This window comes from Oryzias melastigma, linkage group LG5, assembly GCF_002922805.2.
Source record: "Oryzias melastigma strain HK-1 linkage group LG5, ASM292280v2, whole genome shotgun sequence".
In the NCBI taxonomy this organism is placed as follows: Eukaryota; Metazoa; Chordata; class Actinopteri; order Beloniformes; family Adrianichthyidae; genus Oryzias; species Oryzias melastigma.
Window position 1 is genome coordinate 13,976,702 of NC_050516.1, and position 14,528 is coordinate 13,991,229.

The 14,528-nt window shown below is 39.8% G+C and overlaps 1 protein-coding gene across 1 annotated transcript in view; it reads left to right on the top strand.

The window, feature by feature from the left end:
• elf3 (E74-like factor 3 (ets domain transcription factor, epithelial-specific)) overlaps positions 1-5,376 on the top strand; it is a 10,923-nt gene extending 5,547 nt beyond the window's left edge. The window contains exons 2-10 of the mRNA XM_024269729.2: positions 2,342-2,440; positions 2,565-2,701; positions 3,168-3,404; positions 3,581-3,688; positions 3,776-3,913; positions 4,000-4,086; positions 4,169-4,288; positions 4,430-4,625; positions 4,730-5,376. Coding sequence (XP_024125497.1) covers positions 2,572-2,701; positions 3,168-3,404; positions 3,581-3,688; positions 3,776-3,913; positions 4,000-4,086; positions 4,169-4,288; positions 4,430-4,625; positions 4,730-4,841 — 1,128 coding nt within the window. The 5' untranslated portion in view covers positions 2,342-2,440; positions 2,565-2,571 and the 3' untranslated portion in view covers positions 4,842-5,376. The remainder of the gene's footprint in view (positions 1-2,341; positions 2,441-2,564; positions 2,702-3,167; positions 3,405-3,580; positions 3,689-3,775; positions 3,914-3,999; positions 4,087-4,168; positions 4,289-4,429; positions 4,626-4,729) is intronic.
• The last annotated feature ends 9,152 nt before the right edge of the window (positions 5,377-14,528 follow it).

A 14,528-nucleotide genomic window follows, 5' to 3' on the forward strand; every position in this document is an offset into this window, starting at 1 on the left:
GAGTAGAGGGAGCTCATACTTTTTACAGTGTGCTGGTAAATTAAAATAAGTTAGTTTTGTTTTTGTTTTTTTAGAATATCAAAATTGATTCTTTTACAGACTAGTAGATATTTCATAAATGTTACACAGAACATTTCCAGGGAGAGAGGAGCAATTTTGCCATCATCTAGCATGTCTTTAAGGGAAAAAAATATGAATATGGACCTTTTTATTTTAACAAAATGAATGAAAAAAAAGACACATACAAAGACTTTTAAACAACAAGCTTGACTCTCAGAATGAGTTGTTGGACAAGATCATCCTCTTCTGCTGACATAACACCTGCCGAAGGTGGTGCTATGCAAACACACAATGAAAAGAGGGAATGGATGAGGTGCAGTCATCTGAGAAAAGATACAGTTACTGATACAAAATGAAACTGAAGTCAGCAAATACCCACAAGCTGCTCTGCAGTTAAGACTTTTTTTTTACTGTCTTGCAGATTAGCCTATTAAAATGGTTTGTAACTAAAGTTTATACAGTTTGTAAGTAATGAAAATTTGATTAATTTTAATGGTTAAAACATTATTCAGTAAATATTCACTTTCATTCTTGTCCATACACATGAAACTATAAGATACACTACTCACACAAATTTTATAATAAAAAGTAATTGATAAATAGCTTAATATGTTTTTTTTTTTAATTTTTCAAAGTCAGACTGTTGTCTGAATTGTTCATACCTGTTTTATCGCAGTTCCACACCTGACCAGATGGGGGCAGCACCACCACAGCTTTTGCAATAACAGGGGAAATGGTGCGTGTGCTGGCCAAATTTGGGACTGACATTATCAGCTCTCAAGATCAACAAGCAAACCTTCAGGGCCAGTGATGACTTGTTTCCATGTCACGATTATTTCTATTTTTCCACTTATTTCTGTTGTTTGGAAGAATCATACATTTAATTAACAAACTCACATGTGTTTGCAGGAAATCTGGCAAAACCTATGGAAGCAATTAAAAAGAAAATGTCAAAAAATGTGCAGTTGTGCAGATGCTGTTTGTGTTGGTAGAACTGTAGGATACATTATCAGCAAATGCATGGACGTGTTAACAAAATATCCCCAGCAATGCAATTATTAGCTTATGAACATCTCCACAGACTTGTAGAATTCTGAGGTTGCATTGAAATGGTTACGTGCCGGATTCCGGATATGTCTGCAGCCCCTGAGGGGACAGGCTCTATGCTTTCACCCTGCAGTAAGGCAAGAAAAGTATTTGACTGTAAGTTTTCCTTTTTAAAAAACGAGTGAGGTCTGCAACATCCATCATCGGTACACCTTAACCGTGAGAGACAGAATGTAACGAAACAGTCCAGAAAGTCACAAAGAATGTATTTCTATAAAGGTGCAGAAAGGACTGAAGAGAACACAGAAGGAATTCGGCAGATGGAAAGTAGGCGGGAACTTCTCCCTGGTAGATCAGATAAACTCTGATGAACTCAGATGTTTCCATCTTCTTTTAACTTCTGATGAACAGGAAAGAAGTCAGTCACTTTCTCACCTTGTTAAAAAAAAACATGAATAGTGAATAAAATAACTACCAACAAGAGATTGAGTGACACAATTATAAACTTAAAATGTTGTCATTTTTGGAGGTTCATTGAGTGCAGCAGAGACCCAGCATCTCCAAAAAGTGCAGAACCTTCACGTCTTTGCTCCTGTTTATATTCAACCTCAGCTTTAGTGCATATTTCTCTGTCTGCTCCCTGTAGTGACGTACTGCACTGCCAGTAGGTACCTGTGTGAACTTGAACAGTATCAAGCAGCCTGATAAAATACTCTCCTTCAAGCTCTTAGGGCAGCTGGCACACACACACACAGGCTACTTTCAGACAAGTCGCACCTGCAAACCAATTAGCAACATCTAATGTTTATCTATTCTTATAGTGTGGAAAAATGATCATTCATTCAACTGCAGGCATGAAAACAATGAGACTCCAGAAAGCTTTTACTGACTAGTGTGTGTCAATGCATCAAAGAATGTATGCAGTCAACCTGATACTGCAACCTTCACAGACATGTGCCACCGTCTCTGCGAGAAGATTCATTAGCACCTTGACGCTCTGTTGCATAAGCTGCAGGAATCTTCTAAGACAAAGACGCGACTATTAAAAGAGCCATCATTTTAGACAAAGATGTCATGAGTTCCTGAATAAAGTCGTCCACGCATGAGGGGAAAAACAGGACAGGTTTGTTTTGTTGATCGAGTTCTTAGGAAAGTGGAGGTGGGAGGAGGAGGAGGAGCCACAGCTGGAATTTCCCTACCTGTCTGCCTATAAAGCCGTTTCGTTGGCCCACAGGCTTAATAAGGAACAGACAGAAACGCAGGGAGCTCAACTGCACACACAGTGGATCGTGTTTGGGCATCTTGACAGCAGCTCGAGCTACAAACCCTTCAGGTTACTATCAATTTAATCATTTTCAATGAATTCTACGCCAGGATTATTGCTTCTGGCTTTCTATGTTCTGGTTCTTCTCCTTTTCAATGTCATTACTTATGACCATTGGTGTTGTGTCTCTCAGCGGCTTCATGTCGTCCCCGTGCCTCAGCAGCGTGTTGACTAACGCCAACCTCGCCATGTACCAGACTGGCCTGTCGGATGGGGTGTCAGCCGGTGGGCTGCCCAGCATCATTCCTCTGCAGAACTCCAACTTGAATGGTGAGAGGCCCGTTTGGTATCAGGTTTGGTTCTTAGCTGTTAGGGTTTTGGTTATTCATGCTGTGTGGGAAAAGCTCTCAGACCTCATCCCGCTTTGACCTGATTTCAGCAGCTCAATCATTAACGGAAAAAAGTTTAACTGCCACCGAGCTCAGGAATGCGCTGTCGTTCTGCCTAATTGCCTAAGTCTATTTACTGGGGAAGTTCTGCTTAACTCCAGACCATGAGTCAGTCTCTCATTCATCCACCGATGGATGACCATGCAAACGCCCCATAAACAATTGAAAAAAGTACCTGCTACACTTTGCAAGAGGCAAAATGATGAAGCAGCATTGGAATAAAAGCAAATCTTAAATCCTGATAAATGCTCAGAACTGACATGTGCATCAAGATCAGAACTTGAACTCTGCTAGTTGGGTGTTAAATACCAACAAATATGAACATTCCTCCTCCTCTCCCTGCTCAGGAGGACATTGGTACCGGCAGGCCAACCCTGAGAACTGGACTGCAGAACATGTTTTGGAATGGATCAGCAACCATGTAGAGCGAAACCAGCTCGATGCCAGCACCCTGAGTCTGACATACTGTGCCATGGATGGCCACGCCCTCTGTCACATGGGCCAGGACCAGATGACAGCCACATTTGGCCCAGACCTTGGCCCACATCTCTACCAGAGTTTACAGGAGCACAAGACCAAATATGGTAAAATTCTGAGTCATTGACATGACTGATCTTTTCAATGGTCCTGACCTGGTCTTTAATTGAAATCTTGATTAAAAATATTTTTGTTTGTCAAAAACTGGGAATTGGTAGCATGGCAGCTACTTTACGAAGTTCCTTAAGTGGATAATTCATGTTTGTGTCTTTTTTGTCTCCAGAACTGCAGAACTTGTCAGCACCAGAACTGAACGAGACCTGCCAGCTCCTAGACAACTTCTTGGACAACCTGAACTTCCCTCTACTTAGCACCATTAAAATTGGACAAGGTACATACTCTAGACATGCTGCACGTGTAGAATGTATTCTTCCAGATGAGTTTATAATGGGATGCTGTTTGTTTCTCCTGCCTGCAGCTGAAGAAACCATCAACAAGAAAGAGTTCATCCTACAGGATGATGATTGTCTGATGAGTCTGAGCTTGGAGGCCATGGACTGTACGGGCTATCATTCTGATAACCAGTGTGACAGCGAGTTCAGCGTGTCCACCAATGGTCAGTCCTCCATCTTTATGATTCACTAAAGATGAGTATCTTCAGTTTTTCCAGAATAAAATAGCATTTTTTCCTTCCATCTACAGGAGGAATGTTCAGCTACATGAACCAGAGTTCACCAGAGTCCGGCAGCAGTGAATCAGATCCAGAGTTTTCCTACCCACCAATCTCCAGTGAGTAAGCATGCGGAGCTTCTCTGCTTCTGTTTATGGTAGATGCAGTATCCTCATCCACTCTGATTCCTTGCGTCGACAGAGATGCACATCAAGACTGAGGACAAGGAATGTCGGGTGAAGAGGCCGCGTGGTCGACCTCCAAAAGTGAGCAGAGAACACAACAGTGGCCTCTACAGCATCTCTAAAAAGAACAAGCACGGTAAATGTCCTGGAGAGCAAACCTTCTGCACCTGTACCTAAGACTTTGCATAACATTTGCATCTGTTTCAGCTCAAAAATGGTCTTCTTTATAGGCTGGTACAGTCAAATGCATTCAACTTGTTGCTCCTCCTGTCCACAGCTCCTCGCGGTACTCACCTGTGGGAGTTCATTAGAGACATCCTGATTCACCCAGAGAAGAACCAGGGTCTGATGAAGTGGGAGGACCGTCGAGAAGGGGTGTTCAAGTTCCTCAAGTCCGAGGCTGTGGCTCAGATGTGGGGCCAGAAGAAGAAAAATAGCAGCATGACTTATGAGAAGCTGAGCCGTGCCATGAGGTGAGCTCCACTTTTCTGTCAATTTACCAAACATAAGCTTTAAATAACGTAGTTTGACAGGCCTGTCTGTGAGCCTCTGCTGAACCATGCTTCTACCCTCACAGGTATTACTACAAAAGGGAGATCCTGGAGAGAGTTGACGGCCGAAGGCTAGTGTACAAGTTCGGGAAGAACTCCAGTGGGTGGAAGATCGAGGAGGTTGGCATGAGCCTGTGACACATTCATGAGAACACGATCAGTCGTATCAGGCAGCTGTCCTGACAGAGAAAGTCTTCCAGCCCAAAGTTTTAGACACAGACTTCCTGTAAGAGGGAAGGTGTTACAAAAAATGTAAGCCAGTGTGCTTGGCTCTTGTAGGTTTTATGAACCATTATTATTGCTTGAGATGTTGATAATCCATGAAACTTGTATAGCATTTATCTGTTGACTGATGAACGTGCATTTCTTTTCATTTGTGTATTTTGTTTTGGTTTGAATGTGTGTTTTTTTTTTCATGGTTGTGTACCAACAGCTCAACAGAGAGCAGGAGAAGTGTGTGATGTTCCTCACATTTATAGCAAAAGTGTGCGCACTCTAAAACTATATGCAAGAAATGTTTGTGCAAGCCGAGGAGCTGATGTTTCAGCTGCAGTTGTATTTATCCTCTTGTTCCTTTTGGTTTATCCTGTTTTTACACAAACACTGTAAATCTCAGCTTTATGTTTTTTTTATATATATAGAGAGAGCTCAATAAAATTGTGCACAAATACTGGATTGTTTCTTTGGTGGTTTATTCTGGTCGGCAGTGGAGCCGTTCATGGACTCCATGGTGTGAGAAAAGTGGTTGTCGTTCAGGCTGAAATGTCTCTAGACATCCTGATGTTTGTGGAATAAATGGAATATCACTGAAATTATGATTAAATTGGGTGTTAATACAATTATTTGCTGTCACGCAGATATTATGTGACACTCTAAACCAGGGATATCTAAATCCAGGCCTCGAGGGCCGGCCTCTTGCTGGTTTTCCAGAAACCCTTGCCTTATCTGCTGTTGATTGCCTGGATTAGGTGTGTTTATTCATTAAGACGCTTCAATGGTGGGCTGGTTGGAAATTATGTAGGGCACTGGCCCTCAAGGCCTGGATTTGGACGCCCCTGCTAAACAAATCAGTCTCACCTGCTTTCAACTTCATGGCTCATCAAACCATAAAGTTGTCCGGTCACCAAAATTCCACGTTGGTTGTCGTCACCTTTACGAGCCACCACAGCGACTCAGCTTTCACTGATTCACACATTTGGCTTGTCAGAAATTTTTACATCAGATGCCTTTCCTGGCACAACCCTGTATTTTAACTGGACTGGGGACTGTTACAGGGAGACCCAGACTTGGGGCCCTTGCTTGTGGCTACATAATTAGGCAGTATTGTGAAGGGTCTTGCCTAAAGGCCAACACTGGATTAAGCTCATCGTGCCCCCTGGCAAACAAACTCTGGTTTTCATGTGCCAATCACAGATTTTTTAGCTTCAACACATTCTTCCTGCCTAGCCTGCAGTTGAAAATATCAGGGAGTGGGGGTACAATTCTTGGCAATCAAATGAGGTGATAAGCTAATGAAGTAGCAATTCTCTTTGAGGACAACATCAGGAGAATAAATGTCAATTGTGTTTCGACACTCCATAAGCTCCTTTTTGTGGTCACTGCATGCACAAATAAAATCTGTAACTCAGTAGTTTACGTGCCGACCCAACACCAAAACCTCAGCTAAAATAACAAACTCTTTGTATGAAGCTGCTGTACAAAGCAGACCGAGTTGAAGACGTTTGTTTCATTGCTGATGTGGAATGACTTGGAGGATTCTGAGCGGGTCACCTAAATAAAACAAAAGAGCTGAAGTTTGAATAGATAACACTACAGTCCCACAGATCTACATTCTCGAGAAAGCTTGGCTGGATGGTGTGCAGAGAGTGATGATAAGTATTCATAAAAATAGAGTTTTACAATGATCCATATCTGAGCCTTACCAGCAAAGAGCCATAAAAACCTGTTGCTCCTGTTTACTGGAACGACTTCGTTGTTGCCAGCATTCCTGTTCAGCATGCCTCCACATCACGATGGTACAAGGCAGTTCAATAATGCAACTTCATAGATCTTATATGTGCATTATCAGGTCAAATGTTTGCATAAGCATCAGCAAAGCAATATTAGAAAGAAGACCTTTTTGATTTGTAAAGCGGCTACAATCATTAATCACATTTTTACAACAGTAACCCTCGATAACGCGGGACTTTTTTCATTGAACACTTCAAAACTGATCCAGGCTACATTTATAGCATTAGTGTTAATTGCACAGAATCAATAAAAGCGTCTGAAACAAGTCAGGCCGTTAGGAAGTCACACGTGGTCCCTTTGGGTGCACGTTTTTATAGCTTTAAGAGAATGCAAATGAAATATGCAGAGGAGTGTGTGCTTCTTGATTTGGTATTTTACCTGACGGTAAAAAAGTTTGTGGTTCCAATTCATTTCCAGTCCACATGTTCTTCTCATGCATGCATGGGATTTTTTTGGATTAAAAGTGCAAAATCATACTTCATAAGTGAATTCGCTTTATGGGAACTGAAGGTGAACTCTAGAGTTTTAGCCCAAGACGGTTGATAGGTTGATGAATGACTACGGTGACAGAAAGAAAAAGTAGAACAGCGTGTTGATTGCAATGGCTCTGAGGTCATATTTAATGCATCTCTTGAGTGATTCCTATGAGTTTAGAAAAAGCAGAAATGAACTTTTGTACGATTTGCAACACCTAGCTTCAAGCGTGCACTTTTTGTTTTCTTGCTTCAGTAGACAATGGTTTCTAGTTGCAGCTTTCTGCACAACTAGTCGGACCTGTTTTAAGATGACAAGACAAGATAACATGGAGATGGCTAGTTTACTGCATGACATAACTACTCACATTTATATTTTATTTCATGATACTGTTAAACATAGAAAATAGAACTTTTACTTTTGACATTAAAATGCAAAGGGAGTATAGAAACACACACCTGCCTGCAAAAGCAAAAGCTAAGGACTACTATAGATGAGTAAAGCCTAAAAAAAAGAAGACCACAAATGAAAATATAAACATTGTCTGAGTAGAACACAAAAACAAGACTAAAACTTACAAAGCTATATCAAAATGAATCACTAAAGGACTTCTGGAACACTATTCTTTGAACATATAGAAGATGTTTGTTCACTTTTAAGCAGATCCACATAGAGACAATAAAGCATGTTGTTGGATAATTAATTACCGTATTTTCCGGACTATAAGTCGCGGTTTTTTTCATAGATTGAATGTCCCTGCGACTTATACTCCAGTGCGACTTATATACGAATTTTTAATGAGATGAGATATGGACCGTAAGTCTAGAGTGCCCTCTTATGGTGATCTATGCAATTACTTTATTTACTTTAGTTATTCAGACGTGACAGAGAGGACAAAGAATTTAACGGATTTAGTGATACGGAGTGAGATTGCGTGCAATTAATTACAGTAAAGATACAAAGTTGATGAGGCTATAGTTAAATAAAACTGTTATGTTATATAAATGCTACACCTTTTGGTTTTTTTCATGATGCTAATATGTGAATATGTGTTGACACATATTCAGCCTGTTTTCTATTCAATTATGAATGTTATAACTTACCTTCCAGGATGATGTAATATCGTTTTTTTCAACCAGTTTGTAAAATAAATTACTTGAAAAAAATGCGACTTATACTCCAGTGCGACTTATGTATGGTTTTTTCTTCTTCATTATGCATTTTTTGGCCCCTGCGACTTATACTCCGGTGCGACTTATAGTCCGAAAAATACGGTATGTGGGTTTATTCTGTAATCATTAAACAAAGGCTTCTTCTAGACTAAAAGGTTTCATTCATTCATTTCATCCATAAAAATCAGAGAATAAAAATGCTTGAGTTGTTGGCCTGTGTGCAAAAAAAGATGAATATATGATTATGCACATGAGAGATGCAACGCACCAAAAGGAAAAAAAGTCCCCATGCGCAAAAGATCACTATCAATTTTCCTTCACGGTCTTGGATTATTAAATCAAATATGGTGTATTTGTTCCTAAAAAGCGCTTTATAGGCTTAATCCATTTGCCCATGCGCACACACATTCACACACTGATGACGGCTCTGTAGCCAAACTCTGGCGACAACCAATAACCCAATAGCAACGTGTTGCTCGGTCTCTTGGGTGAGCAAGGCGCTAACCAAACCTTGATCTTCTGACTAGAGGTCAACCGCTCTACCGCTGCACCATGGCCGCCCCCATTTCCTTTATTAGACAATGTCAGGTGTAACTTTAACCATCCTTTAGGGACTTTGACGATGCTGCGCTACCCTGTTCAGGTTCCCTGTTTTTTTACTTTTATATGTGCATGTATTCAGATGACTGAATAGTTGTGTGGATTTGACAACAACATTAATTTTTGGAAATTTCTTTTTTTAACTTTTGGCCAATCCTTACTTCAGCTTGTTTTGTACCAGTAACAAAACCAATAGATAATAGATGAATTCGAGTTTTTCTTTCTTTCAAGTACTAAGGACAAACTTTATGTCCAATGTGCAAAAGTGTCAAGAAAACCTTTAAATTCTGTCTTTACAGCAAGTGTCATGGGACTCTCATGGGACTCATGGATGCAAGGAGCTCATCAATCCCACGGCAGTAACTGCAAACTTTATTGTACTTCACCAACAAAATTCACCTGAAACTCAGCAATAAGTTTCATTCAGCCCGCTCGGTTCCTTTGTTAAACCTGTTAATAATCTATCCATTGTGCACACACACAGACACATTGGCACACACACACACAACCCCTCCCACTAAGTCAACATACCTGTTGAGCAGGTGGATTTGGTTCGCTGCCAACGTGTGTCTTGCGTAGCTTACAGGAAAGCTGCTGATCGGTGCCAGAAAACATACCAGTGGGGGAGGGAGTGGTGGATTTTTACTGCAGTGACCTCAGAAGCCGTCACTGGATAAACACATGGACACTCATTACAAGCACTCCTGGGATTAGTCATTAAACTGACCTAACACCTTGATTTGGTCGATCTCAAAGCCATCTAGCACGCACTGTGTTTTTTCCACTTTTTGCAAAAACAAACATCGAGCCATTGCATGCACATTCCTCTGGAACCTGTTGCTTATTGTTTGAATTTTGATCAGATAAAGTAACGCATATACAAAAAAAAAAAAGTAGGCTAAGAAGATTTTCTAGATAGACTTTCTTTTGTCCAGGTCTTGTGTTAACTCCTGCGTGCAAGCATGAATCAACAGATATCAGATTCTGGTCAGTTGGAAAGGAGATTTAGATTTAGAGCAGCCTTTCTGCAGATTGTTGTTGCAAGGATGGCAACAACTACAAGACAAACTGTCAGTTATGTCATCTTTTTTTTAAGCACAGATCTTCTGAGGTGAATAAAGCACACATTAATGAAGTTTCGATTTATTGGAAAACTTTAACCATTGCTGCACACGAGGTTCAAACAAGATAATTACACAAATGTGTCAAACATTGCGTAACTTAAACAAAAGATTCAAACGTTACCTAAGCCCAAACTTCACACAATTAACACTTCATGGTCACTACACTTTATCCGTTGACCAGTAGCACACACTTTGCATTAACACTTTCCATGCTGTTCACAAATGTAACATCTCAAAGGGAAATATTAGAGGAAAGCTTTGAATGGGTGTTATGGGGCCAGCAGTTTTGTGTTACCTCAAAAGAAGGTTGCTGGAGTGAATCCCAACTGAGTTCTCTTGTTATTAGTTTGCTTCTTTTCTTATGTCTTTATGTTTTCCTTTAGTTTCCTCAAATAATCCATTAGCCAATTTGCAAACTCATGTCCAATGCATCTACAAGCATTGAAAACAAGTCATTTTGTGGTCAACCCCTTTGTCAACGAGGTCGATATCACCATCACTGCCGTCCTTATCACCACCATCATCACCCTCATGATCAGAAACACTGATACAACTATCTTGAAGACAATTGTCAGCAACGTCATCATTACTGACATTCAGCTTTTACGTTTTCAAAGTGCACCAATCTGGATGGCTGTCAATGGACCAGCATTCAGAATAAACACTATCAAGTTCAAAAAATCCCTTCTGATTAGGGTGCATGGATCTTTTCAGAATGACTTTGGAATCCTGTTTGGATACATTTTTTTTTGGTTGGTTTAACTAAGGGTTTCCAGTGTTTCAGGCATGTGGCAACAGTCTGTCGATCACTTTTATCTTTTTAAATAAACAGGTCTGTCATCTGGATGACAAACTGTCAAACAGATAGGTGTAATTATTTTCTCATGTCCAGCCTGTCATCAAGCTGTTGCTTTTGAAGAGTCCAAATCAAATCCATCCATTTTCTAAACTGGTTTTATCCCATATGGGGTTGCTGGAGCCTAACCCAGCAACCGTTGGGCGAAGGCAGGGAACACCCTGGACAGATCGCCAGTCTGTCTCAGGGCCACAATCACACACCCATATTCACACTTAGGGGCAATTTCAGAGATACCAATTAAGCTTTGAAGAATGTTTTTGGACTATAGGAGAAAGCCAGAGTACCCAGAAAACCCACACATGCGCGGGTACAAACATACAACCCCACACAGAAAGGCCCCAGCCGGGACTTGAACCAGGGCCTCCTTGGTGTGAAGAAAGAGCAGTAATCACTGCACCATCATGCAGTCCCTAACTCCAATCAATAATCTGACAATACTCAACAATAAGGACAAACAGATTACATTGAAGGGCTTTTTGGTTTGCCAATCAAGTAAAGGGTTATGACAGAGTATCACTACACAAGAATAAGTCATAAAAGTATGAGTATAAAAGCTAACTTTCGTCTCGTAAAATTACCACTTTTTTCTCAGAATTTTCTGACGTTATTCTCTTAAATGTATGTATTTTTATGGAGACCATAATACTCTGTCATAAAGGGCAACTGGGGAGATAAGAAAGAAATATATGGATATATATGTATAAAAATCACCACGGCAAAAAGCTCACAGCTGATGCTCGGTCTATTCCCACCCCTTTTACCTCACAGCTTTTGTTGTTTAAGAAGAGGTTTCGTGCTGCAAGAGTTAAGAAAACAAATACTTTTTGAACTTCAAAGTATTTCAAGTAACATCTTCCACTTTCAAATCTGATGAAACTCGAGCTCGGACAGATAGTGCTATGACTGAACGTGTAATGAATAATGAGAGATGGCGGTGTTGTTTATATAGTTAATGTAGTAAATCATCCAGGACAGGCTTAAAGGAGTTCGTTCAATATACACAGTCCACTTCTATCAGCTTTCCTTGTGTAGACAGTAGCAGGGATTAAATAAATACATTTTCAAATACTTCCAGACTACAGCCATGATTTCCAACCAGGAATACTGAGACTTGATTTAGATCTACATTTAGGATATCAGTAAACTTTGTGTGGTCTCAGTATTTATGATAAATTAGTTTATAAAACCAAAACAAAAATATATGTATGATATTTTTATATGTATAATAATTATATAACAATACACAATTTATATAACAGTAAATAACATTGCTTATATACAGTATATATATATACTGTATAAGATAGTTTACAAAACAGCTACTCTTAGTTTTTTAAATTTATATGACTAAAATAATGTGAAGAACTGGTTTGATGTAATTTTCTTTTTGTGTTAAGAAAATCTTGGTTGTGAGTTGTTGCCTTTAAAATAAATTTGTTTCAAATAGTTTCAATTTTTTTTCAATGGGAATTTTTTCTTATTAAAAGTTATGGGTTTTATCTGTGGTTTAAACTCTTAAAAGTAACAATTATGTTTCATCCTCTTCTGCCCAGTTTTAAAACCGAAGAATTGGAGAGATGACCATCAAACCTACTACTAGAATTATGCCATCATTCTTAAGACTCTGAAATACTTAAATAAGTTTGTCAGTTGTTTTTTTATACTTTAGTTTAAATTTTCTGGTCCTCATCACATCTATTCATAATCTCACACAGGACATAAAAACTCCTTTTACTCTATGGACGTAAAATAGATTAGATCAATGAAGATGTCAAATCATCTCAATCAACTGACTAACTAGAACAAATGACAACCGATAGAGTGAACAGCAACTGGAATGAAAATACTATGACGACTAAAGTTTATTATTCATAACTCGGAGAACTTGGTGATTCTGTTGATCATTCTCCAGACTTTTTTTTTCATCAAATCTGTAAATGGCTCCAGTGTGAGTTTTTCTGAGTCTTCCCGTCTGCTGGCTGGACCTTGACTGACTTGATGACTTGTCTTGGTGCCTGATCATAAATAGAAGCCATCTAGAACCATTTGCATGGATCAGAGCCATAAAAGGGCTCGACATTTACTGTCAGCAGTAAAATTTATCAGACAAAGTCAGCGCACATTTCCAGGCAGGAGCATGACGTATGAAGACACATGTCATAGCTAAGAAACAAATCGTGCCCAAAAGTCATGACTACAAACTATCCACCTGTGAGTGGTGCAACAAGCACAACAAGTTGAATGAGAACAAACAATAAATGGAACCACAGGAAGGACAAGATTACTTGGTTGAGAGTGAAGAGCCTATAGAGTTTAATCATTCATTCACTCACTTCTTGTCATTCACTTCTCTGCTGATTTGGTCTTAGAATGAATAGGAACAACTGTAAAAATCATGTAGTCTCTTGATAAAGAAACCTTTGACAAAAAGCTGACATGAACACCACCAGTGTACATGTCAATCAGGATTTGGAAGAACCATCCATGTATCAAACAAACAGGTGTGGGGCGGCCAATGTGCTGAGGTACAGTGGGTGACCTCTGATAGGAAGATTGCAAGTTTGATTCCCACCCTCCCTGCCCGACTTTAAGTGTCCTTGGGCAAGGCACCGAATCCTACATTGCTCTTGGTGGTTATGGGTCAGCACCAGTGTTAGACAGCGGAGCTGCCATCAGTGTGTCAATGGGTCTGAGTGCAAAGACTTCAAAGAATATAGTAAAGTGCTAGATAAGGAAGCATCCTTTACCATGTATGCATTGTCCTATGGTGGATTTAGCCATCCTCAGAAGACGGTGCATTAGTAGACCAGCTCAGTGGCCTTGTGGTAGAGTGACCCCTTGACATTGGAAGATCGTGAGTTCAAATCCCAGCCAAGTAATTCCAAAGACTCTAAAAATTGGATCCAGAGCCTCCCTACTAGACACTAAGGGGTTGGATTGGGGGGTTAAACCACCAAATGAATCCTGAGCACAGCTGTGTCTGCAGCTCACCACTCCCCCAGGGGATGGGTCAAATGCAGAGAACAAATTTCACACATCTAGGTGTGTGACAACTATTAGGACTTTAACTTTAAATGGGCAAAGATCCAACACATCTGAGGATTCTGTGCTTTAGTTTGTTTTTTGTTTTGGATTGTTCCCCTATCAGTCACTCCAGGTTCATGCTGGTCATTGACAGCTGTTTCATTTCTGTCAATTACCCCTAGTGTATTTAAGTGTCTGGTTTTCAGTTTTACCGTGTCAGGACATCTGCTGTGCTTTACCACTGTTTTTGGTTCGCAATAGTTTTTTTTTTTTCTTTTCTTTTATGACATAGTTTATTTATTAAATGCTTTAGTTTCTTCCACTATGCCTGGTCTCCTTCATATCGAGCGGCTTTTCAAATCCACTCCAATTATTATTTTATCACCTTTGGTGCATATAAACAGTCGAAAAGATTTCAGTCAATAATTTAGAGAAGAATTAACTATGATGATATAAGTACCTTATGTAAGATCACGTTTGCTAATCAGCAATGAGGAAAAAAATATTTTAGTGGTAAGGGAATTTATTATAAACAAACGAGTTTGGAACAATGCTGAACTGC